Source organism: Rhodamnia argentea, chromosome 6, assembly GCF_020921035.1.
Source record: "Rhodamnia argentea isolate NSW1041297 chromosome 6, ASM2092103v1, whole genome shotgun sequence".
NCBI classification, from domain to species: domain Eukaryota; kingdom Viridiplantae; phylum Streptophyta; class Magnoliopsida; order Myrtales; family Myrtaceae; genus Rhodamnia; species Rhodamnia argentea.
Genome location: NC_063155.1, coordinates 20,001,524 through 20,028,164, shown reverse-complemented (window position 1 = coordinate 20,028,164; position 26,641 = coordinate 20,001,524). Strand labels below are relative to the sequence as shown.

At 41.3% G+C, this 26,641-nt stretch overlaps 3 protein-coding genes and 1 pseudogene across 5 annotated transcripts in view; 1 reads left to right on the top strand and 3 right to left on the bottom strand.

Moving 5' to 3' along the window:
• The window catches only part of LOC125315459 (putative disease resistance protein At3g14460), a 707,586-nt gene that overhangs the window by 503,514 nt on the left and 177,431 nt on the right, over nt 1-26,641 (bottom strand). The window lies entirely within an intron of this gene.
• On the bottom strand, nt 923-7,890 carry LOC115734344 (serine/threonine-protein phosphatase PP1 isozyme 2-like). 3 transcript variants are annotated; one of them, XM_048280549.1, is made up of 6 exons: nt 7,355-7,890; nt 3,618-4,177; nt 2,989-3,270; nt 2,434-2,448; nt 2,348-2,398; nt 923-1,348 (listed from the first exon to the last, which is right to left on the bottom strand). In XM_048280549.1, the coding sequence occupies exons 1-6, from the start codon at nt 7,527-7,529 to the stop codon at nt 1,325-1,327; spliced, it is 1,107 nt and encodes a 368-aa protein (XP_048136506.1). In that variant the 5' UTR covers nt 7,530-7,890; the 3' UTR covers nt 923-1,324. The 3 variants fall into 3 exon arrangements, with proteins under 3 accessions (XP_048136506.1, XP_048136507.1, XP_030520940.1); XM_048280550.1 differs by having other exon boundaries at nt 2,363-2,398; XM_030665080.2 differs by lacking the exons at nt 2,348-2,398; nt 2,434-2,448 and having other exon boundaries at nt 7,355-7,887.
• Nucleotides 15,741-20,496, top strand: LOC115734358 (pentatricopeptide repeat-containing protein At3g22470, mitochondrial-like). Its single transcript, XM_048280535.1, has 4 exons — nt 15,741-15,827; nt 17,451-17,542; nt 17,606-19,763; nt 20,015-20,496. The coding sequence occupies exons 2-3, from the start codon at nt 17,477-17,479 to the stop codon at nt 19,529-19,531; spliced, it is 1,992 nt and encodes a 663-aa protein (XP_048136492.1). The 5' UTR covers nt 15,741-15,827; nt 17,451-17,476; the 3' UTR covers nt 19,532-19,763; nt 20,015-20,496.
• Nucleotides 24,589-26,554, bottom strand: LOC125315536 (annotated as a pseudogene).

The following is a 26,641-nucleotide window of genomic DNA, read 5'->3' as shown; positions in this document are numbered from 1 at the left end:
AATTGTCCCGAAAAAGGGTAAGGGCTAAAATGAGACAACTATAAACTTTATAACAAGCTTGCAAACATTGAAGGTCAAAATGCTTTGTTAATTGAAAATGTATGAGCCGTTACCTTTGCTTGCGAGTCGAGCTTAGAACGCCTTTTGTTCAAATTAATAGCAGCGCATTCACTTTGATGACGGCGTTGCGAAAAAATCCATTTACAGCAAACATTTTTTTTCCCATATCATATCAGGCAATAATAAATCTGATGTTTCATGTACACATTAAGTTATTTGCTATGAAGGTATTTTCCAAATTAAATTATGAGAGATATACTCACATAAAAGCAACATTTTATTAATTGATTAAACAAGTGGACTCATGCTGTTAAGAGAAATTAATGTTTTATCAACAATTCGAACAAGGAAAAATAATTACTTTATGAGACAAATAACTTTCTATGTCAGTTTGATAAATGAAATCGTTCGTTCGCTTCTCAAACATGAGCACCTTCTGACAAAAAAATAAAACATGAGCACCTATAAGAGAAGCCGTCCCTTTTGCATGGACCATACAATCAAAGGCAAAACAAAGGTTCATCGGAGGGCCCAGTTCTCATCAGAAGAGTCGAGGCTAGAAAAGCATATGCAGCAGAAATGCACTACTCCAGCAGATTGGCAAAAAACACTCGAGCGGGGAAAGAATCGGATATTATGTGCCAGATGACGGGCTGAAATGCAGCATGTAATAGTTTTTACCATATTCCCGATCGACCAACCAAATCCCGACGAAAGGGCACCATCATAATTTCAAAGACTTCACACAATTCGACGACAGAAAAATGCAGACCTTCCGGCGGTCGATGTCTCTGGGACAGATGGATCCGTCAGTAGACACCACATGCGTTCAGTGACGCACATGCTATTCTAGGAGAGCCGATGGAAACAAAATTAAAGCTCAATTGGGAAAGAAACCGAAACAACACTGTCAAATGATGGAAGAGAAGTCCAAGCAGGTTCTTCAAGGGAGGTTAAAGACACAAAATCACATTCTTCACAGCCTCAATTCACAGATGACGAAGATATTGAAGCGGAACTCTAATAATTACGACCAACTGAGGCAGCTATTAGTGCACAAAGAGGAGGCGAAAGGAGTTACCGCCTTCTAAAATTCGAACCCAGCTTTATATCAAGGAAAACAATATCTTTTCCCCTCCCACTTCTTTACAATGCAGCATATATTGGACAAAAATAAAAGGATCTCGATCTTCCTCCGTGTGCAAGCCTGGCATGCTCTGCGTTTACAGGTCTTTCAATGCCTCTCCACCAACCTACCTACTTATCATACTTTTGCACCGAGGAAAGGCTGAAAAAATAACACAGCAGATAAACATGGTGTATGGAAAGAAATATGGAAAGGTATGATATAAGAAAGTAATATATGGCATATACCCACTCTAATTAAGTTTGACAGCAACTGTTGACTAGCCACATCGCTTAATTTCTCGTGTCTTGAAGTAAAAAAATAGAAGCCCGTGCGAATCATCAATACACCACAGGCTTCACAAAATATAGACAAACATAACTTTCAAAGTCAAAATTCCACAGAACTTGGTGAAATAATGTATTGGACAGTTACACAACCAGGACAATTGACACAAATAGACGTGTCATGAGTTCCATACAAAATACAAATCACAACAGTCCTTTCTTTGTCTATTTTCACTTCCCATCATTGTACCCATCTACACACGAAGCGGCAGTAATGTGCAAGATGGAAATATCATGAACAAGCTTTCTTGGATATATATATAAAAGTCAGTGAGACACATGCAATATCCTTCGGATCTTTTTCTTCAAGCGTATTAAAACTGGAAATCTGTGTAAGTGAGACCAACAAAGGTTCTACTATCTGAGCAGTTTAAACAGATAATTGCTTTGATATAGTTAATGAGTTTGAAGATTAAATGACCAAAACTTCATGCTTTTATCCTCAAAACTGATATATTCTCCTAAATAGTTTTTTTTTTGGTAAGGTATATTCTCCTAAATAGTTGTCAAAGAGAAAATCTGAGAAATAGCTCACAGCTAAAAATCCAAAATCTTCATTTCAAAAAGGAAAAGAAGGTTCTCTAACTAATTCCAAACAAATACAAAGCTTTCTGCAAGAAGTCTGAAATGTAATCAACAACCTATTAGTACAAGTAGGAACATGCAAAAAGAATCTGCCCATAGATTTGTCCGTGAGGCCCTTTATCAATCCTCATTGCCTGAGGATTGTATTTGTGGAACAATCAGAGGAGACCACCTATTCCAATTCTTGACTAGGTCAGATACCTAATTGTCACTATTTCTGCTTCTTTACCTTTCTTTTGCTCACCTTTGGGTAAGCACTCAGCAGACTTGCAGTACTATTAACAGAATGCTCAATTCAAGGTCAAATATACTATTCCATTCTTGAGCTTCCTTGAAAAAATATAATAAAAAAAAGCAAAGACACAAATTATAGACAAATCGTTAAATTGCCCTCACTTATTCCCGAACTCTATTTATAGCACCAACTAATGGCACAGAATTGCAGATTAACCAGATTGACAGGAACAGAAGTAAACAAGAACATCCGCATAATAGTTTTGGTTACAACACTCTGGCTTCAACAATCAATCAAACAAGGAATTAGATGTGACTAGTTGGCTTCTTCCGTAAATAATTTAATACCACGCCCACTTGTCATTCTAATTCAACAAATGCCTTTGTTTCACTCCCAAGTTATTTGCAAATTCAGTACTTGAAAAGGTTGTCTCCCATTTTGTCTATATCCTATGCCAAGTACCATTTCATTCCGATTGTGTAATTTCAGGTAGCCCAACCAAAGAGTCCTGGAATTTCAAGGTCAAAGCTATACATAACATAAAATCAAGATTAAAACATCAATGCCCGTATTTACATGGTTGAATATAAACATAAGGCATCAAGTTCTCCATTTAATGAAAGAATCGCACTAACCTTAACGCCAGTTGGAGGATTTCCAGGCTTTGCTGTTGTCGTGCTCCCAAAAGCATTGGCTCCTGAGGGAGAACTCAAAGGCTTAACAGGAGTCATCGTCATGCCTCCAGAGTTAAATTTTGGCTTCTTATCAGCAGGCTTTAGTATTTGAAAAGAGCACATCAGTGTCTCATCAACACTCATCATGGCACCAGCATTGTCAAACTCCCCACAGTAGTTAGGTGCCGAAAATATAGTTACTAGTTGCCGGTCAGCAAAGAATTCATAGCCATCCTCCACAACCTGCAACGGCATGGTAAAAAGACAACCAGATACAATCAAAACATAAGTGCTTCCCTCCAAAAAAATCATACCAAATAACTGCACAAATGAAGCATGAACCAAAAGCATCCGCAACTCAATGACATAAATTGCCATGAGTTGCCTTTATGGGGACAAAAAGGAAAAAGAAGAAAAGAAGAAGAAGACAGAAAAAGAGGAAAAACCCAAGGATCTACAGATAGCTATTCTAGAGCTTGTCCAAGTCTTATGAGAGTATTGTCCAAGTCATTTTGACAGGCTTGAAGAGGGCGGATTACTGGTCAAGTTATATCGCATAAGATGAATTAAGCTACTGAAGGAAAAAACACCTGATGAGCACGGCAGATAAGATCCAGGTCATGCTTCTGAAGAAACTCTGTCACCTTGTCTGCCCCAAAGGTAAATGAAACTCCTCGGTCATTCATTCCCCAGCCCTGTATATCCTTGCTAGGATCTGACCAGAGAAGATCACAGAGCAAACCAGTATCTGGTACATCCGTGGGACGCTGCAAGTTCCTAATTTGGTCTAAATCGTGTAAGTCGGGTGAAAGACCGCCATGCATGCACAGAATCTTCTCATCTATCAAGGCTGCCACAGGCAGACAATTAAAGCAGTCTGTGAAAATCTTCCACAACCTCACATTGAACCTTCTCTTACACTCATCATAAAATCCATATATCCGATTTATAGAAGCACATTCATGGTTTCCTCTCAAGAGGAAAAAGTTTTCGGGGTATTTAATCTTATATGCAAGGAGTAGACATATTGTCTCCAGACTTTGCTTGCCTCTATCCACATAGTCCCCCAAAAACAAGTAATTAGCACGAGGAGGCAATCCCCCATACTCAAAGAGTCTCAGAAGGTCCGAATATTGTCCATGAATGTCCCCTGAAACTCAAGAGAAAGAGTTTCTTGTCATTAGATTTTCAAAAGTTTGTCAACGAATAAAAACAAAAAAAAGCAGCAGTTTGAACAAAAACTAGGGTCGATGTAGGACCATTTGTATCTACCATATAGCAAACAAGCTACCACATTATTATACTTAATATGATTGAAGGTTTTGCTATGTCTTTCTCCTATTCTGCAAATGTATGAACTTTCGGCTCAGGAAAAAATTGTTCTGAGTGCCATTTTTTCTTTCACGCTATTCATATAGAGATGGAATTGAATACAGCTATATTTTGCCAAATTACACCCTTCAGATATGTGCATCAACCTTAAACACTGTCTATCACCACATGCCAGTTAAGTACTTTCTTAATTAGAGCACTAGTCTGCGAACATTTTAGACTTAAGAAAAAATATTGTCCAAAGATTATAAGAGTCCAATTTGAGTAATGCAAAGGATTGCAAATATACATCTCATGCTACGAGATAGATCACTCTATACATCATCATGTAACACTGACTTCTTCCATTCCTGTGACTACAGAATTACCACCTTGAATTAGCATATAGCAGAGTCTGGCAGGCATCCACCATGACCAGATTTTATATTATGTCATTAAGGCCTTAAAAAGTCCCCGACACGCGTGAAAACAGCCAAAAAAAAAAAAAAAACAGAGCAATCACAAGGAATTTCACATTAAAAGTGATTTTTTCAGAACAATTTTGTACAAAATATCAATAAATTTGTTCATATAGCTTGTATCTCTTAGTGCAAAATTAGGATAGACGATTGAGTAGCTCACTCTTTTCATTTAAAGGAAAAACCAACCCCCAAGTCATGTCAAATCTTTCTTCCTGAGAATTACACTTTTATTTAGTCCAACTCAAATATCTCAAGAGCTGCACATTTCCCGGCATATTACGTGTTTTACTCAGAAGAGATTTATAACAGAGAGGGCACAGCAGTGGATATATCGATTGACAAGGAAAAAGCGTTGAAATCAGCTCAGTCGCCAAAAGTATACCATATCCTTTCGGTAGCTATTAGATTTTTTGGACGGATTTTCAATCAGTTATCACTAAACTCCTGTCAATTCTTCACAGGATGACATAGAGCATGTTGAAATACAAGCATTCAGTAGAATCAGCTAAATTCCACCACGATAATACCATTAAACCTGATGATACAATCAGAAAAAGAAATCAACAACCTATGCAATAAATGAAACTATAACTAGCAGAAAAAAACCTCCAAATGAAGAGACAATTTCGAAGCATGACTTACTGCAAAAGCTCTCACCATCAGCAGCAACACAGCCAAAAGAGGAACATTCAGAAAGTCACCAGATCATAAATGATGCTAATAGAAAGTCAATCAGGGCCATATACAATGGCGGCACTAGATTCATCAGAATTAAAGTTGAGCTTAAACCATTAACACTGACTGTTCATCCAAAACCAGTCAAAGTAGTGTGACCAAAAATATCTATTTTGTTGGTGGATTAAAGAGGTGGCATAACCTGTGAAGCGAATTCCACAAGAACCAGACAACCTAGAAACTTCATCCCATCCTAACAGAGTGTAAACTACAATTTAACACACAAGGAATTTGATGAAATGCAAGTGAAACATACTACATAGATTGGTTCAGTTCAGCTGACTTGATCAATTCTTTTCATAGTTAGAATAGATGAATGCCAAGAGGAGAAATTGATATGAGAATCAGTGGACAACTCTTGAATCTTTGTATACAAACAGAAATCTCTATGGGGTGCCCATCTGCCTGTGGTGCTCACAAAGTTGTAGCCACTACTGTAAAAGTTAGCTCAGAAGGAAGCCACTTTAGAAAGGGGTAATTACTCTTATATCCATCACCTTATCTGCTTTGGGTAATTCCCCGCAATTCTTGTTTCCTGCCCCTGTCTATGATGCCTATGCCTATTCAGACTATGTTCTCTCTCATACTCGACCAACTCAATCAATTGGTGCAGCTCCTAAGGTCACTATTGATGCTTAAGCTGACTGATGGACCTCATCAATCAAAACTACTGATCACCTGCAAGAGGATCTTTGGTTTAAGGCCACATATTTATTCCACACACCTCTGTCCACTCAATGAGCCCATCACAAAAAATATCACCCAACCAAGCAAAGGATGAGTAGTTGTAAGTTTGAGGAGACGCAGAACCACTCTATATGCCATGCTTGGTTTCTTCTCCACCCCTTCTATTTCGAAGATCTACATTCTCAAGTTTCAGTCTCCGCTTTCTTTCATTCTATGCATCACATTCCAGAGCATTAGCACCTAAACAACTCACACACCCTCCTCTCGATCTCCATAAGGACGACATTAGCATGCTTGACCTTTTTGAAGGAACAGTCATGTGGTAATCAAATTGGGAATACTGAACGAAATACATACACGCAGGCAGTATTCATAGACAGCACCACAATATACTAACATATGAAGGCAAATGCAGCAATATGAGGAATTGTGCAATTTGAGTTGTCCTTACCCAACCCACAGGACAGTGGAAAACATAACTAAATGAAACTATTCAGGCAGCCACACCAGAAGAGACAATGAACGTATTAAATTGAAAGGAGCTCAAAAAATACAATCTACGAAGCAAAATCACCAAGTGCCAAGCCCTGGTGAAAGGTTTTAAATCAATAGCAAGCACAGGAGAAATCCAGAATTCACTGTGGACATTCGAAGGACAGAAGTTCCAAAGGAATCAAGAAGAACATTCCTGCAAACAAACAACTTTCAAACACTTAAAACTATTCACAAATTGGACAAAGCGCACGTTCATCGTGCTAATGCAACCGAACACATAATCACTGATGAAAGCAGGCATAACAAGGCATAACAGAAATATTTAAATAGCCTACAGAGTATGCCGCTTGTTAAAAACTCACCCCAATCATCATAACAAACAGAAGAAAACCTTTTATTTTTTTGGTCGGAGAAGAAAATCTATTTTAGTTATCCCAGTTTACCATCTATCATGAACTGAATTAATCCAAGAGAGTCAACTGCAGAAATTTCTAACAAAGACGAAACACTACTTAGCTCAATGGATAAACCAAGGAAAAGGCAGTACCGACACATCACAGAGTAACCAAAAAGAAACCAAACGAAATTCGAGGCGAAGCGGGCGAAAAGAGGATTACCGCATATCTTAATCGGCGCCTCGAGATCAAGCAGATTAGGCTGCTGCATGAAGATGTCCTTCGAGGCCAAGCAAAGCTGGCGGATCTCCGCTTCCGACAGCTGGACTTGCTTCCCGGGCCGAGTGCGAACCTCCAGCAGCCGGTTGATGATGTCGTCCAAGACCGCTTGCTCCATCTATAATAGAAAAACCTCCCTAGGGTTCGAAGAAAACGACGAAGCCGCCGCCGCCGCCGCCGCCAGCTCAGACACCGGCGGCTCGGGGGATGTCAACCGAGAGGCTACGAATCAGGGGTCGCGGTTCGAGGGCTGGGGAGCGGAGGCGTAGCGAGAGAAGAGCATGCCGCAGCCGGAGGCGATGGAAGACGGCGGGGATGGGTAGGGCCGATGATGGAGGAGGAGGATCGAAGAGAGGGGGTTAGGGCATCGCAGCGAGAGGCCCTGGCTCTGGCCGAAATGTGTAGAAACTCGAAAGTGGGGAAAGAGAAGAGCCTCTCCTTCTGACTTGAAAGAAAGATTAGGGATGATATTGGATTTTAGAGAGAGAGAGAGAGAGAGAAGGACTGAAATTGAAAGAGGGGGTGACCTAAGCAGGGGCTTTTTGGTCATTTTCCACTTGGGCGGTTGAATTTTTTAAAAAACCCACGATGGGAATTTTTTTTAATTTTAATTTATTAATTAACGCTGTTAAGTGCGATTAAAAGAGTGATTTTTATGCGCTCCATGCTAAATGCTAGATGGTGTGAAGAAAATTAAAGAAGCTGCCATTCCAAATTAGAGCGCTTAGGTAGTCAAACACCGATTTGAATAATCCCATGCAATTTAAGTCATTAATCAAACCGCCATTAGCCCTTAATCTCTCCAAATTAGTGTGGGCTTTGATGGGCCTTCTCGGTTTATTAGGGCATGCATGGTAACACTTTTCTACTAGAAATCAACTTCCGACCATAAATTGATTTTTTTACTTCTCCTCAAAAACAAAAGTTGATTTTTGTACTTACGCTCCAGATTGACTTCGATCAGATAAATTTATTTAGTAACGGTTGAAAATTTCTACTTTTGAAACATTATTAACAAAACCTTCAGCAGGCAGCGGTGGGCGGAAGTGGACGGGCGGAGGTCGGTGTGGTATAAAAAGTGATTCTAAAGCAGAGAAGTAAAAATTTTTTACTTCTCAAAATTGACTAAAAACCTTGCCGGAAGTTGAAAATCCTATCAGAAGTTAAAAATCCTATCATAAGTCAATTTTTTTACCAAACGAATTTTCCTGCCGGATTAACTTCCGGCAAAAAAATCTAGAAGCAGAAGTATTATCATGCAACTCCTTAGTGAGAAGCCTTATTGGCCAAAAGCTTCGCTTGGAGGGGTTCAATCAAATGTTTGATGAACGTTGTTGGGTGCTGCAGGTTTTGAAAAGATCTACACTGATGCTGGGGGAGAGATCTGATGACGGCGGGCTCGATATGGCGAATCAATGATCGGATCAAAGGCACTCGGGGATCGTGTGGCATCGGCAAACAAGGAGATAAAACCGGTCAAGCTTGTCGATCTTGGGTTGTATGTGAATGAGGAAGAAAAGGGAATGACCAAGCGAGCTCCGCTTAGTTCGATGGTGAGATCGATAAAACTGTTCTTGAGAAGAAAAAACAGCAAGAGCTTGAGGCGGTTCAAGCGCACATCCAATTGAGAAGTCAACCAGGGAAGTGATCTGGAAACCGAAATCTCCTCCTGCTACGGAAAAACAAAGCCATGTCCGATCGTCATTTGTCGGAATGACTAGAACTAGAAGGGTTAATAGAGCTGTGAAATGGTCACCAGTATCTTAGGCAATGGAAAGCTAGTGAAGCTCATCAAGAAGGGGACACAGAAGAAGGTCAATGAACGGTACCATCAAAAGGAATCCTCAATGCCTTAGTGACTCTTGCTAGATAAATCTTATTAGAGAAAGCTCTTATCGAAAGGATGGATGAAAGGTTCCATTCCAGGATATATCATGCTTCTAGGCGACCGAAACAATGACCACTTCCCGTCGTTGCTTCACAAGCCACCTCATTTCGCGGCTACTATATAACCAGGGCAAGTGGTAAGTTTGTGCCGCGAATCCCAAACATTCTGCGACACGTAGTTCAAACAAAATGACAGACAGAATGATCCCCCTTCTTAAGCAAACTGCAGTATACTGCAGTGTCATCGAAAGTATTTGTTCAACAGAAGTCATCGAGCAACACATGATTGAGGACCATTTTATCAATCTAATGTCGTTGAGTTCTGAGGTGTACAGGCCGTTTCAAACAAGGGTCTATGGACTCATTTGATTCCTGCACGTCTCATTGATAAGATACGTTTCATGCCAGGCAAAAGACCAGTCTCTTGATCGGCTCTCCTTCGTTCCAACTTCGAACTTGGGCTGGATATTCACTACTACTTTAGCTCTCTAAAATGGCAGACTTAGCGCTTAAGTTTAGCTATTGCCTAAGTAAGGCACAAGAATTGAGAGAAGGTTTCTATAATAACTAGTCCTACATCTTTTGTATGGCGGTGAATTCAGTCATCAATTTTTTAAATTTGATTAATTTAATCCGAAACCCTTTGGAAATGCGACAATGTAGTCTTTCTAATCAAAATTGATCGGAAATTGCTGATGTGACCGCTAACCATTGCACATGACATGGCCACCATTGACATAGTTGATTTTTTTGCAATTTTTTTTTTTTTTTTTCTTTTTTTTATTGTTCACTTCCCTGAAAGGGTAGACGAGGGCCAAAGGCAAGAGCCCGCACACCCTCGCCCTCACCCTCACCCACGCCCTCACCCTCGCCTAGCCAAGAAGAGCTTAACGAGAGCCCTCGCTCGCCCCCAAACCAGCAAGGGTTGCTAGCCATTTCACAATGGCCCTTATTGGCTCCTTCCGGGAAGTGAACAATGAAAAGAACATAAAAAATAAAAAAAATAAAAAAAGAATTATGAAAATCATCTAGCAAATTGTCAAAAGATTTAGGATGGCCAAATTGAAAAGTTTAGAACTAAGTTAACATTCATACAAGAAGTTTAGGACTTTTTTGGTAATTCTCCAATAGTAAAAAGCAACTACAATATTTTTGGTCGTGTATATAATTATAATACTACCGATCTAAAACTCGGCTAGTCTTTTGAAGTTGGCGCCCCTCTTGTGTCCATGGAGCTTCATATGCTTGCTTTGCTCCTAGGGGCGAGCAGTTTTCCGTTCTAGGATTCGTACAAGTTCTACTTGGAGTTATTCGTCCAAACAAGTATCTCATTTTTTGGAACCTCAAACCTACTTTACACTCCTTGGAACCTATTCTGCCACATGTTCTAAGGTCGATTGTAAGGCCTACCCAAGTTCTATATATATTCTTAATTGAACTATTGCAGTTAATCATCAAATTTAATAACTATTATCCGATGCTATAATTCAATGATCGTAAATCATATTTAGGCATACGAAGAAATATGAAACATTAACAAAGTAAAAATCTCAATAATAAACATCGCCAAAAATGAAAGCTCGGATTAATGATTTCAAATTATACATTTATTATCGGAAGTCATAGAATATTGCAGGATCATGTCTACAAAAAAAAAAAAAAAAACCCACAAAAACTTGTTCTAAGTTACAAGTTACGAGTTTCGGACTCCAACTACTTGGAACCTACCCGTCCAAATAGGTTCCTCAATTTTTGAAATTTGAAATTTGTTCCGCATACGTTGGAACATAGAACCGGACCATTCCCTTACAAATGTGGTTCTAGGTTTCAATTTTTATCTTAAAACCATGCTCACCTCCAAAACTTGCTTCATTATGTGACTGGAGAGTTTGTTGTACCGGCATTAAATTTGACCTCTCCTTCATCTATTTCTCTGCATCTTCCAGAAAATTGACCCTTAAAATGGAAGGTGGACATGGTTTTGAGCCCTTACCAACCTATAGTTGACTGAATTTTTAAGCAGAAAAACTGGCATTATCAAGGGTGTCAATGGGCCGGGTCGGGTCGGGTCTCTATGATACCTGACTTGACCCCAAAATAAACAACACCGACCTTGGCCCGACCTGGCCCGATACTCGAATTATATATGTCCCAAATCTTCGGGTCGGTTTGGTTTAGTTTTTTTTTTTTTTTAATCTCACAGTTTGAAGAGAATTGAGATTCAAGCTCCATAATCAAAGTGCTTGATTTCACGAAGAAGAAAATCAAAGTTACTTGAGACTTAAGTTCAAAAAAACTTTAGATTGTATTCGCTTTTTCAATAGTAGTTGAAACTTAGTTGGGCACCGATTTTCTTGTCTGAATTTTCGACTCAAACACCTTGGCGTCGACCCTTGACCCGTCATCTTCATTTGCTCCTATATCGCCATCTCAGTCTCCCTCTGCATTGCCGTTAAGTAACGGTCCTTGCTCTCTATTAATTAGGTTTTCTATCTGAACTCAAACGACAAAGCGAAATTAAGCTGGGCTTTAAGACATCATCACACGAGAAAGACGACAGGGAAGACAAAATACCACGAAACATCTTCGTAACTGTACTCCTATTTCTCGTGAAAACTCAAGTTCACACATTCCCCAGAAATGGCACTCACAAGATTGCAATTAGTTCCTGAACATGGGTGAAAAGAGAGACAAATGACAAGAGCACCGAGTCAAGAGGCGACAATTCATCCGCAAATGCTAAGCCGGAGAGAGTCTCAGACCATAAGATAAATGGAGTTCGTTTTACCATCCATAATTCGACAAAGTGAAACCTACAACAATTTATCCGGGTGAAACTTATCGCAGTGTCCATAGACGAAAACCTCTATTTCTTCTCGTGAAAACTCAAGCAAAAGTGAAAAATCCCAAGTGAGCTGCCCCCATCAAGAAGTCCACCTGAGGCATGTAATTTCTGTGATGATAAATGATGATGAATGAACCAGCACGACTCATCATGGTCGATGTTCTTACATTCATTGCGCAGAAACACAATTTGACATCCTAACTTGGATCTACTGCAGAAGGCCGGAGTAATACAAATTCGTAAGCACGTTAAATCGCAAATCCCGGTGTCATCATCCCACTTGTATGTCCTGGGATCATGCTACAGTTTATGGATATGGCAGTTTGCGACTAAAAGGCTCATGAGCCATCAAGAACACCTTCCATGTTTGGTTATTGCAGCAAGAAAGGGCACCAATAGAGATAGAGCTAATCTTACACGCAGAGCATAATTTTCGTCAGATTCATCCAATTAATTTTCAGGATGGAGGCATGGATCTTTCGACCAAGTTCTAATGTACCAACATTTGCACATGCTGAAATAATGCTTGTAATGGTGAATTTGCCTACGTTTATGCATTTTCGGATCATCGTGCCAAACACTTCAAAAGCTTTTTCCATAGTTACCATTCTTTACATACTCGGAAACCAATGAAGTGCATGCATATGCGTCTTTTGTGAGCCATTTCGCTATTCTTCATGCTCATAAACATTAAAGGCCAACGATTAAATACCACTGAAGTCTTTTTAGGTTCTCCACATTGGAAAATGCTTTCATGACAGTCCGACAAGATTGTCGGTTATTTCTGATCGTAGATTCACATACTATCACGGCGTGTTTTGCATAAAATGCTTATTAATTGAAAAATCGTGAGGTCAGAAATAATGACAGTTTTATAGATTGTCGGGATAGCAAAGCCCCTCCCCATTTGCAGTACATATCTAAACCTTCCTTTTAAGCCCCTGTGAGGTTGAGTATTATGGCCGCACGCAATGCTCGGCCATGCTAGTCTTATTTCTTGGGAATCAGACCTAGTCAACTGAAGCCCACCATCCTCCTTCCTCGCAGCTGCCGAGTTGACTCTAAACACCCGTTGACCTGAAAATGAATGGTGGACAGAAAACTATCCTTGTACTTTGCAAGAAGTTAGGGTTTTGCATTCTTCAACACATCGTACCAATCCATGAGCAGAACTGGACTGCACATGGACACCAATATTCTAACCGTGACGCGACGCATATCTTAAGGTACCCAATTAGAATTTGCCTCATTGCTTACCAAACCAAGTTAGTAAGTCGTGTAACTTGCCCGTATAAATAGCATCTCCTCTCGAATCGCCTGTTAATAAACCTTCAAGTTACACTTTTCGATTTTTGAAGTATGCCGATGAGCAGGCAAGACATGATGGAGGGTCGTTCACTTGTGCTCCTGGGAATGCTTCTGTTTGCTGCAGTTGTGGATCAAGCAGCTTGTTGTGCCCCTACAACCTTCGATGGCAAGACCGAAGTGCATCACCTTTTGTCGAATTTGCATTGGATGAGTTTGATCCCGAAAATACGGCATGGTGACTTCTTCTTTAGAGGCCGAAGGGTTGGCCCGAGAATCCCGCCGCCGCCGCAGGCCAACCGCTCATCGAGTCAGGAAGCACCGCCATCTCCAGGGAGCAATCTTTAGTCAAGGTGGGACATAACATTCCATGGAGTTGGCTTGTTCTTGTTTTGATTTGGCAAGTGGTATGCTTTTGCTTGGTCGAGAACCGCATGTAATAAATGGCCAATTCAAAAGAACTAAAGAATCGAATGTACTAGTCAACACTTCCAATTCTGGATTTTAGGTATCAAGTTTGTACTATATGTTAAGTTGCATTTGTTTCAAATAGATTTAATTTCAGGAAAAAGCTTTTCAGACTTTTCATGTGTTTGGACAAGAGAAGCAAAATTCTCAAGCTAAATTCCCGAAATGTGAATTTCATGGAAGGGAACTCATTTTCGTGAGAATACCTTACCACTATCAGTGGGCTTCCGAGCAACCCCCACTCTTTGTCTCTCTCGCCCAATGGCCGGCGGAGGTTACCGGGCCTCGACTGGTGGTAGGCAACCTCTTGCTCGCCCTAACAAAAAGCGAAAACAAAAAAGACAGGGAAAATTATTAAAAATAAATAAAAATTAGAAAATTAGAAAATATTATTTAAAAAAAGTTCACATCGGTGTCAACAGTGCCACATCAATGTCGGTAGACAAAAATTGATCGGATGGACTGAATTGACACAAATTCAAAAGTTTTAGGACTAAATTGGCACAAACATAAAAAATTTAGTACTGAATTGACACAATTGTAATAAGTAATGTTTTTTGTAATCTCCCCCCAAAAAAGATTGATACTGTACAAGAATGCTTCGCCCATGGTCATCGACCGGTGAAAGTTTGGCCGATCAATGAGATCAAGCCTTAAGAAAATGCCCTTTGCCGTCTTTGGAAAGTGGCGGGTGAATTGCACTTGATCGCCATCGACTGGTGAGATTCGAGCTGTCATTTGAAACTAAATTGGTTATTTCATGGTCTTGTCAGGCCTCAAAACTAGGACCATAAGTTTTTATCTTTTCTTGTAAAACCGTTTTAATGATTTTCAAAGCAACGTCCCCAATAAACAGGATTCGTTTGGGAGGCTTTACCTTGTAGATTTTATGTGGTTCAGTAAATTTGAAGGTCTTATGAACGAGTGCCTCTTAGGGCATTTATTACACATAACTTTAAAATCGATATTCGGTATTCAAAATATTGATCATAGATCACTACGAGAATAATAGTAGAAAAAAAAATAAAAACTTTGATTATTTGACCATAACGAGTACCTCGTAGTCAACTGAAGCCCCACCCTCCCCCCTCCCTCGCAGCTGGCACGTTGACTTTGAACACCGCCGTTGACGGAAGAGCACGGTGGACAGAAGAAGACTGTACTGGCATTTTGCAGGAAGTTAGCCTTTTTCCATTCTGACTAAATAGCGTCTGCTCTCGAATTCGCACTTACAATTTCCACCCTTGAAGTTATCATTCATGAGCAGGCAAGTGATAATGGAGGATCGTTCGCTTGTGCTCCTGGGGATGATGCTTCTTCTATTTGCTGCTGTCGTGGATCAAGCAGCTTGTGCTGCTACAACCTTCAATGGCAAGACCGAATTGCATGGGATGAGTATGGCCCTGCGAATAACCCGGCACGACTTCTTCTTCAGAGGCCGAAGGATAGGGCCGGGAGTGCCGCCAGCGCCACAGGCCAATCGCGCGTACCACCAAGCGGCGCCGCCGTCCCCGGGAAGCAACAGTTAGTCGGTGGGGGAAATAACATTTCCACGGAGTTGGCTACTTCTACTTTCGGTTTGATAAGTGGTATGCTTGTGCTTGCTCGAGAACCACGTGTAATACAATGGGCAATGAACTAACTTTTCAGAACTTTCTATGTTTTAGGTATCAAGTTGTATTAAAGATTAGTACCATAACAGAAGGCTTGCTCATCAAGCCAATCTCTATCTCTCTCTCTCTTCGGCTCTGGTAATCACGATGAAGTTCAGTAAAATTTGTCTACTCGCTCTCTTCTTGATCCATGGATTGTTTCTGCGACACATCACTTGCCAGGCACCGGCAGAGGATGTACCCGCCTGGGAACCTCCGAAGCCGTACCATTTTGGCAGAGTTCGATGTCCATACGGAGGGAATTAACATAGCTCAACGAAAGCGAGGCCTAGATGGCCGCCCCACCTCCTCCTCCCTTTCACAACATTCTCATCCATCAAAGTCCTCCTCCACCACGGCCCCCATCCACCATCCATCGTCGCCGCCGTGTCCATATTAGGCACTATCTGGCGTGTTATGTGATTTCTTGGTTTGTATGAATACTCGTACTTTTGGTTTTTGAGCGGCCATGGGTTCCATCTCAATGTAGATACGCAAATTGACTGCTCCATATGCTTCTCCGAGAGGGTTCTTTGACGAGAAATTTTCACAGTTAACAATGTTTCTATTAGGATGAAAATTTGGTGAATCAAATTTAAGTAACAAGCACAGACTCCATCGCTTGAGCAGGCATTTATGAAAAGCACAAAGTCAGTAGACAAATCAAACCGTGGCCACCGCGCAAGGCTGTTGCCACAAAAGCCGCCGCTTGGCCGATTCCGGCTATAAAGAAATTGCCAACGGGTTTGTTCTACATCTCGTTCCATTTGGACGGTCTTATGTCCGCAGCCCGAAGAGCGGCGGCTGCTGTTAGCTGCGCTTCTTCTCGAAATCACGTCCTCGATTGGTCTTAACTAAGCTAACCTTTGTGCCTGCAATGGGAGATCACGATGGGGGTGTCTGGTTAAGCCGTATATGTTGATCAGCAAATACCGAATTTTACCATGAAATCTTGATCGGAGATTACTTTTTGGGCCAAATTCGTTACAAAAAACAAGGAATAGTTTTCACTCACGTGATTGGGAACGGGTAACTTGTGTTGCGGTGGGCTCTCTACCGCAATGGGCTTAGCTTCAGATTTACGGAAAAGAGACCAACGGGCTGCTCCTGCTCCTGCTCGCAACACTGGCCGGGCAAAACCATCTGTCAAGCGATGCCGCCTTCCCCTGTTTCTGGAACAAGACAACCGTCAATGTTGATCTTGATTGTGCCACGAGGTGGGCGTTTCCAGCGATCGGGTAAGTCCTTTCGCTGCTGCGATTTCACCCATCTCTTTGCTTTTCCCCATCTTCTGAGATTTTGATTTTTTTTTTTCCCTCCTTGGCAGACTCGATGAGAGATGCCTGGGGGTTTGGGCTTTGAGCTCTGAGCGCAAATTCTCTATTCCACAACGCTTTTTAGGAACTTGGAATGATGACGACGCTTGCATCTGATTTGGGATGATAAGTCTTCTCTCGGAGACCATTGTAGCCACTTCTTTTTTGCCGTGAAACAGCTGGCCGATTAGAGTTTGCTCGCATCTGATATGGTTGGGCGATGCTAAGGAAGACGAGTGTAGGGTTTAAGACAATTGGACAGGGCGATGGGTGGGTGATTCTGAGGAACCCTAAGGGGAAAAGAAAATGTGGTATCTGGGTAGAAGGGATTCATCCGTGGGAATAAGTGGATTGAGGAAGTGGTCGTATGATATGAGGGTTTAGGGAGCTATCTCTCTCTATCTCTCGAGAGATCATTCCTCGCGGTGCGAGTGATATTTTGTCTTCTCAAATGTTTAAATACCAAAAAATTTGCTGGTTTGTTCCTACTTCTTACCCAAAGATGATATAATTTAAAGGATCAGCGAACGAGTCTTTAATCGTGCTTCCATCTTCCAAAGCAGAAGCCAATTCAGTTTCAGATTCATCTGCTATGGAACGAACGAGTCTTTATGGTGATTCCACCTTCCTTCTTCTTGCTCTAGCTGCCATCTCCAGCCAGTGTTCACCCCTTTCCATTCTCTGTCGTCCTCATCCTTCTTATCTCCCTTTCTCGTCTCACCTTCACCGGAGGTTTTCTTCGCCCCCTCACCGTCATTTGGACGACCCGAACCAGCTCTTGAGTTACGTGAGGAAAAATTGCAGAGATGGTGTTGGGTTTACAAGCGTCGATGATGCCCTGTGTTGCTTCCATAAGATGATAAAGGCGTACCCTTTGCCTTCCTCCATGGATTTTAGTCAATTGTTGGGTGCTATAGTGAGGATGAAGCAGTACTCGACTGCAATCCGGTTGATTGTGCAGCTGCCATCTTTGGGTATCGAGCATGATATTTCCTTGCTGAATATCTGGATGAATTGCTTTTGCCGGTTAAACCGTGTTGATTTGGCTTTGTCTATCCTAGGCAAAATCTTGAAGCTTGGGTTTCACATCAATGTGGTGATATCGAACACCCTCATTGATGGTCTCTTTCTTAAGGGAAAAACAGATCAAGCCTTGAGGTTTCTCGATGATATGGGACGAAATGGCCTCGAACCTAATGAGATCACGTACGCAATAATCGTGAAGGGGTTATGCAGGGCTGGTAACACCAGATCGGCCGTTGAATTGCTAAGGGACTGGGAAGAGAGAAGTTGCAGCATCAATTCCTTCACATACGGCATAATAATTGATAGTCTTTGCAAGAAGGGATTGATCGCAGAGGGCTTGAGACTCCACGAAAGTATGAGTAGAAAAGGTGTCCGACCAACTGTTGTTACTTATACCTCCTTGATCCACGGTTTGTGCAAGGTAGGGCAGATGGAAGAAGGTCTCGTATTGTTGAAACAGATGGCAAGCAGAGGGATCCAACCCAACATATTCACTTATAGCTCCTTGATTAATTGCTTATGCAACCTAGGCCAATGGAAAGATGCTATGGTCTTGTTGGAGAAGATGATGAAAGCAGGAATTGAACCGGACGTTGTTACTTATAACTCCATCATTCAAGGAGTATGCAATTCCGGCCAATTGGAAGAGGCTCAAAGACTCTTGAGTCAAATGGTGCAAAGCAGAGTAAGGCCGGATATTCGAACCTTTAATATTCTGGTGGACGCATATTGTAAGGAGGGAATGCTTGAAGAGGCAAGGGCCATGGTCGACCAGATGATTCGATTAGGTAAAATGCCTGATTGTTTCACTTATAATGCATTGATGAATGGTTATTGTTTGCAATATAGAATGAAAGACGCTATGGAAGTGCTTAACTTGATGGTTGAAAGAGGCTGCTCACCTAATGTTGTTTCTTATAACACGTTGATTAACGGATACTGCAAAGCGAGAAGAGTTGACAAGTCAAAGATGCTTTTGGAAGAAATGCTTCAAAGGGGCTTGATTCCTAATGTCATCACATACAACATACTTGTAAACGAATTTTGCCAGGTTGGAAACCTTGAAGCCGCGGAGGAGCTAATTAACGAGATGCAATCTCGCGATCTATCTCTAGATCATTATATCTTGAGTGCTTTCTTGGATGGCTTGTGTAAAATGCAGCAAATTGACAAGGCCATGATATTGCTTCGAAAGATGGAAGATTCCAAATTCGTCCCAAACATTGTGGCTTATAGTATCCTAATAAATGGCATGTGTAAAGACGGAAAGCTCGACAATGCAAAGGGGCTGTTTAATTGTTTGAATGCTCGAGGCTTGCAACCAAACGTAAGGACATATACCATTCTCATGTGCGGGTTGTGCAACGGAGGATGCACGGAGGAAGCATATCAGCTCCTAAAGGAGATGGAAGGAAATGGATGCTTTCCAGATGCTGTCACTTATAACACAATAATCCAAGGACTGCTAAAAAACAACGAAAACACTAGAGCAGCGCAACTTGTCAATGAAATGGTTGAAAGGGGTTTTTCTGCAGATCTAATGACGACGGAATTGTGGGTTAAATATCTCCTGACAAATGGAAGTTCTTTCTTTTCCAGTAGAACTCTCCATTGTCTCTGAAATTTGTCTAGATTTTCATCTGAAATGTGTTGAAGAGTAAATCAGATTCACCGGCAAGTTTTCTTCCAAACATCATCTAATTGAGTCCCATATGCAATTAATGAAGTTGTTTTCAATCTGAAAGACAATTGACTGAATCGGATTGCCGAAGAAGGAAAATTTTTGGAGGGGTGGAAGGTGGATTTTGGTCCTCGTCTACCTAGGTTAGGCACGAAATCTCTGTACTTAACCGGTATGTGTGCTCATTGGTTGGTGCTTCTAGTGCCTAATGCTTATCAAACAGTGGAAACTCATACAAATGATCAAGCGGTCTGAGGATGATATTGAATTAGATAGATGTTAGTAGCAATAACTTTACTGCGTGATAAAGTAAATCGTATAAACCCTGATTAGCCTGTTGTATATGTGCTTTGAGAGAAAGATACTATTTTTCTGTTGTACTCTTTTTTTAGCACAATCCTTTCAATGTCCTATTTACTGTAGATACTTCAAAGAAGATGAATACCTTGAAGTGGATGTCATTTGAATAGGTAGTGGAGAATATTTGGGTCGAGCTGGGTGCTGAGATTATCACCATAGGTCAGTTACGTATTAGGGTTGGTGGTTTGCTCTGCTTCTTACATGCAAATAACGGCAAAGTTTGAGGGACGGCTTGCTGACTAAGGAACATGGCTGCAAATGTATGAAAACTACTTGACATATCTTCCCCTTTGCGCTGTGAGGGATTTTCCAAAAAGCATCTGATATTGGGTGAATATGAACGCTGTTGACAGACATTCTCAATGCTAGATGTCTTGAGCCAACACCAATCAACTTCATCTCAGTCTGGCCCAGATGATGTAAATGTCCATCGTCTTTTCCATTGCATCAATTGAATTACTTTCCCGATCAATAGGTTGGCTCTTAACTGAGGTACATTCCTTGCCATTTTTATCTGTTTCAATTGCTGACTCAGTCTGACCAAAAAAAAAAAAAGAAGAAAAAATTACTGATTCAGGAATGCATTTTTCTGTTTGTTTGTTAAGTGTATCACTTAGGACAGGAGGATTTGCCTGGACAGTCTGCCTCTCATCACACCCTCTAATCTTTGTTTGCTGACACAATCATAGTAGCGTGCAAGCATTTCGGAGACCAGTCTTCGAGCTAAGTTCCCATGTGGATATTGTGGCAGCCATAATCAATTGAACTCAGAAAAAAGTACCTGTCAAGCAAAAGGATCAAATACAAGTTCTGCATATATCACAAGAGGATCAACTCCTCCTCCTCGGCTCTCTATTGTGCATTTCCTGATTTTTTTGTTTTTGGGTCCAAAAGCATGTTCATGGGATTAACAACTGCAGCGAAGCCACTTTTACGATGAAACGTAATATCTTCAGAGAAAGTTGGTTCTTGAAGAATCCCATATTGCGTTATTAGGTGCTGGTTTGGTTCCACCTTATGCTGGTACTTCCTTTTTGTGTTTCATGGATTGGCTCATTCTTCTGTTTTCGTTTTGTCTTATGTTGATGACACTTGTATGATTGGGAATGACCAGTAATTGGTTTGACATATTTTCTTGCCATCTAAATGACCGAATCCTCGTGTGGCATCTGTCTTGTGTTGTGTAAATTGGTTTTTGACCTCCTTAATGGTTTTTCGAGTAGTGATCCTTATGCAAATACCTGGAACGAAATCATGGTTTTGCCTTTTCAAAATTCAAAATGAACTCGTGCTTCAAGTTCAACATATATGGTAAATTCACTAGCGGCTTTTGCAAGGTAATAACCATTTCTTTTGACGTTTAGGCAGCGTTTCCTTCTATTCACTTAGACTTTTGGTTTTGCACCATGTTTAGTGAGGATGGCCAATGCTCGAGTATTTCCGAATTTGGAGACATGATGATGATTTTGTTTTAGACAGATGATAATCATCAAGTTTCACTTTTTTCGCTCTGTCACAAACTGGTTTTGTTTTAGATTCTCTTGAAGACTCACTCAAGTATCTTATTAACAGACTCAATTTAGGTTTTCTTATCATGACAAATGGAAATCATTTTGAGAAGTCGGAAATGCGTTGAATACAAATGTATGGCGGAGAGCAAAATGTTGTCACTGATTTCCAAAATGTTCAGAACATGTTTTGACGGACTGAATTGAGCTTTGGAATTCATATCCGTACAAGGTATCTCATCTTAAAACTGCATGCTAAAGCCATTCCATACATAACTCCCCCTCTAAACCATTCATCCGCATAAGGGGAAATCGATGGAGGTTCGGTCACTTGTGCTCTTGATGATGCTTCTATTTGCAGCGGTTAGAGGCTCGGTCACTTGTGCTCTTGATGATGCTTCTATTTGCAGCGGTTGTGGATCGGGCAGCTTGTGTGACCACCTTCGATGGCAAGATTGCAATGCCCTCCCGCCTGTCATCTTTGCACGCAATCAAAAAACCGGCAATTGTCAGTGTTCGAACACGACAACCTCATGGTCACAAATATAGGCCTTAGGATAGTGCCGCCGGCACCATAGGCCAACCGTGCGTGTTGCCAGGATTCGCAGTTGTCTCCACCATCTTCTCACAGCTTCATAAATTGAGGAGCACTCGCTTGCCATTCTAGACCTATATGATCATATCCTGAATCAGGACATTGTCTTACATTACAGGTAAAACTGTGCAACAACACTTAAAATCTGTTGAAATTCATTCATTCGGATTGAACCGGTGTGAGCGATCAAATGGAGGTTCGTGGTGTAAAAAAGTGGAGTGCTCATTGTATTTGTCATATTTTTCCCATCTTCTATGGACGCTTTGATTTACAATGTCATCACATGCGGCGATGATCTTTTCTGCTTTCATCTTATTTTGAGCTGTTTGTGTCATCGTTGCTCCACAATTTTAGTTCTACTACTGTTAATTTTTGCTGAGAACTCCTACTCTTCATTTATGATTGCTGTGTCTGTGACCACAATGATCTTTCCTTCAGTTCACAGCCAAAAGAAAATGTGATGACACTCATATCCAAATTTAGAGAAAAAGACGGGCAATATGATGATCCAACGGGTTCAACATGCATAGCAGAGACTCAAGATGTTTAAAATGCTCGTAAGCACGAGGTCTGCTTATGAAACATTGGAATATGCTTACTTGGAAACTGAACTCTAAGTTGAGATAGTAGGAGTTTTAAGTAGAGAAAAACGTCAGTGAAGGAAAATGACGGCCCCGCGAATGCCACTGCATGCGATCCAGCGAAACTCTAGCAGAAGGCATCTTTCCAGTGCTCATCTCTCTTCCTTCGTCAACAGTTGACGGTGTCCTTGGACTGTGATTTGAGCTATTACAGCTTGTTAACGGTGGTCCATAGAGAAGATGGTTACCTTCGTAACTTGCCGCATCGGAAGTTCCGAATTGATTCTCTGTCCGGTGCCTTGCCTGCCATAAGTGTGTATAGCTCTGTTACTTGCCAAGGAATCGGACCAGTCAACTTGTTGTAGGAAATGTCCAAGCTGTCCAATATTCCTCAAATTGGAGGATGCTTCTGCAATCGATCCCGTCAAATGATTATGCGATAGATATAAGGCATATCTTTCGCTCAAATAACTGATTTCTAGAAGAAGCGAGCCCGTCAAATTATTCTTCAAGAGATCCATTCCAGACATGTTTCCAGAATGATGCCCTATTAAGAGTCCAATCTGCTCTTTCACATGAAAGGACACTTCTTCAAATTCATCCGGAAAAGCACTTGTATCCCTACCATCACAGAGAAACTGTAAGTTGTGTTTTGCCTCGTACAGGTAGAGCTGTCAATACTCAGCTTCTTCACTCAACGTATCGAATGTGCTATTAGATACCCCACCATTCCCAAATGTCAGATCTTCCAAACAAGAACGAACTTCCCCATAAATTTCTATTATAAGTGAGATTCAGTATGCTCATCTTCATCAACCGACATAGAGATAAGAGGGATTGAACCTTCAAAGTGGTCTCCGGTAGGGCATCTCAGTGGTCCGTGCATTTTCCCGTAGATCCGATCTGACAATGGATGGAGCTCTAGAAACAAACTCAAGAAAAGGCCCTGTAAGCTTATCACTTTGTAGAGAACCTCATGAATGTAACATTGGGACAGTGGGATGTATTTGGACCAAGAAGATCTCATAATTGGGACTTTTCAATTTGCAGAAGCTCAATGGTAAATGACCATTTAATAAGTTTCCTGGCGACATCAGAAAATCCAGAAGTTGAATGATATTCAACTTTTGGAATTGGTCCGGACGACAAATTGTCGCTTAGGTAAAGACCCTGAAGTGTGTGCTATCCAATATGCCGGGTGATATAGCTCCAGTGAATTTATTGCCATCCAGATACAAGTATTTCAACTTTGTCAAGTTAGTAGTTTTTGGTAGCATTTGGCCACGCAAGTTGTTGCCAGACAGTTCTAGTACAGATTGTGAGATACAACCTATGGCCAGTGGCTCTGGCATCTCCCCCATGAAGGCGTTATTCGATGAGTCTGAGCTCATCAACAATTTCATATAGCCTATCAATGGAGGGACTTTTACCTCCTATCGATGACAGGTTCAGGCAGTACAAATTTGGAAGGATGGAATAGATTATAGATATGACACAGAAGCGCACCTCCGATCATATTAGCAGATGCATCGAGTAAACACATATGAACAAGGTTCGACGTGGAGGGCAAACGAAAAGCGCCTGACAAGTTGTTGCCAGTGAGTTTTAGCTTGACAAGATTCACATTGTTTGCAGTGGCCAATCTCAACACCATTGGACTCCATATGCACAGCACTAGCAAAGAATACTCCGTGTTTTTACGTTTGACTGTCGCATTGTGTCATCCCTGATTCAATATCTGTAATTTGTGTAGCTTAGCATTATGTGCTCTGTTTCTTCCAGGGCTATCAATTTAGCTCGACCCAGATTTCTTGAGACCCTAAAACTCGGCTGGTTTGATGCTGCTGCTTGCAGCCATCAGACATTTCACAACTTAGGCAACATTTACAGGAATTTGTCAATGCTGGATTCACTTTGGTTGTGAACAAGGAATACTATACGAACAGTCTAGGATTCAGGCGTTTGAAATGCATAATAAAGACTTAAATGCTTACAATCCTATTACGTAAATGTTCTCCATTGTTTCTTCATATTTTCCATCACAAAATGCTTAGAAGAACAATCCCTACTGAGGAAATGATGGGATAAGCTTACAAACAAGCCTGAACAGCACGTACCGGTAGTACGGGTGTACGTAGAGAAAAAGAACCACCCCAAGGAATGCTACGACATATGTTCCTGCAAAACTCCATAAAAATGCTTCTCTCCAGGAGTCATCCTCCCTGGTATGACAAAAAGATGGCGGCATCCTCTGTTCTTGATTTGAGCCGTCACAGCTTGTTAATGGTGGTCCACAAAGAAGAGGGTGACCTTCATAACTTGCTTCACCAAAAGTTCCAAAATTGACATTTTGGTTCCGGCGTCCTGCCTGACAAGTTGTTGTGAGCCACACTAAAATCTGATAGCGCGTAGAGCCCTGTCAGATGTGGGGGCATGGGACCGGTTCAGCAGTTATAGGACAGATCCAAGCTCTCTATGCTTTTTAGATTGGAAAATGTCTCCGGGGCTGATCCTGTCAAATGATTGTGTGAGAGTGGTTCAATGCTCGAAGTTCACTGAAGTAGCGGACCTCTGGAGGAAATGCCGGTCAAATTGTTCTGCGAGAGATCCATTCCTGACATGAGGCATAGAATTTTGCCCTTATAAGATTCCAACCTTCGCTTTGTCATGAAGCCTACTACTTCTAATTCATCCGTATAAGTAGACGTGGCAGCTATTCCCAATTAAGAGTCCAAGCTATTGAGGAATGATATATATTCGCAGATAGCCCATAGTCTCCAAATGTCAAATCCTTCAAACAAGAAGGAATTTTTCCAGAAAAATTATTGTTGGAGAGATCCAATATGCTCGTATTTTTCAACAGACAGAGACCTAAAGGGATTGAACCTTCAAAATTGTTCCTTTGCAGTAGAAGAACCTTCAAGTTCCAAAGTGAGCTGATCCAGGTGGGGACCTTACCTGACAATGCATTGTGTCTAAGATCCAACATAACAATTGATGAAGCTCCAGAAAGAAACACAGGAAAATGCCCAGCAAGCATGTCGTTTGCTAAATGCAAGAACCACATCACAAATGTAAAATTGGCACAGGGGGGAATGCACGACCCAAGGTTGTAATTTAGCCAGCGTCTCCGGTATCTCTCCCGTGAAGCCATTATTGGACAAGTCCAATGTTGTCAGTAGCTTCATATAGCCAATTGAGGGAGGGATTCTGCCCTTAAATAAGTTGTTTGACAAATTTAAATACGCCAAATTCGGGAGGATAGAACCGATCCAAGATGGAAGCTCTCCTTCAATCATGTTTGCCGACACATCGAACCGCCACATCCGGACAAGAGTCACATTGGAAGGCAAATGAAATGCACCTGACAGATTGCTGCCCGTGAGATCAAACATTTGTAGTTTCACGTTGTTGTCCAACAGCCAATTTGTGAAATCTCTGGTCATTCCACAGTGGCTCAGCTGAATAGCTTCCAATTCATGTTGTTCTTTCAGAAAGTTGGTTGCGTCTTTGCCGAGCACACGGTTTGATAGACCGAACCCCTTCAGTTGAAACAAAGGGAACCAGGTGGGCTCTTCCGTGTCTACTTCCAGGCAATTACGGTTGTCGAGGAGGAAGAATCCCTCCAGGTTAGAATTATCAGCCCGGGAAGCAAGCGAGATGGGGAGACTTCAAAAGCATTTCCAGAGAGCGCAATGTACTCAAGTGACTTGTTAGAGAATAGACGTGAAGGAATGACCACGCTGAAACTGTTATCTGCCACATCAAGCACGCGGAGCGAGGTTATATTGTATAAGCATGAAGGAAGAGGACCCCGAAATTGATTCTCGCTTATATCCAACACTTCAAGGTTCCTCAATCTGCACAAGCCTGTTGAAATGGACACTGCAATTATGAGTATCATCCCTAAATTGTACATCGTATGATGGTTTGTGTCAAAGGATGAAAGATAGAAAGATTGTGCAATCTAACATCCAAATTACAAGAAGAAAAAATTGGAAAGATG

Bases quoted from the DNA above. Each gene is read 5' to 3' on its own strand.
- LOC115734358 (XM_048280535.1), top strand. From the start codon at position 17,477: ATGGAACGAACGAGTCTTTATGGTGATTCCACCTTCCTTCTTCTTGCT. The intron at 17,543-17,605 runs CAGTGTTCACCC...TTCTCGTCTCAC, and splicing joins CTCTAGCTGCCATCTCCAGC to CTTCACCGGAGGTTTTCTTC.
- LOC115734344 (XM_048280549.1), bottom strand. From the start codon at position 7,529: ATGGAGCAAGCGGTCTTGGACGACATCATCAACCGGCTGCTGGAGGTT. The intron at 4,178-7,354 runs GTAATCCTCTTT...CTTGAGTTTCAG, and splicing joins GGCGCCGATTAAGATATGCG to GGGACATTCATGGACAATAT. The intron at 1,349-2,347 runs GTAAAGAAGCAG...TTATTTTTTCAG, and splicing joins CAAAGGTGAGCAAAAGAAAG to CCTTTCCTCGGTGCAAAAGT.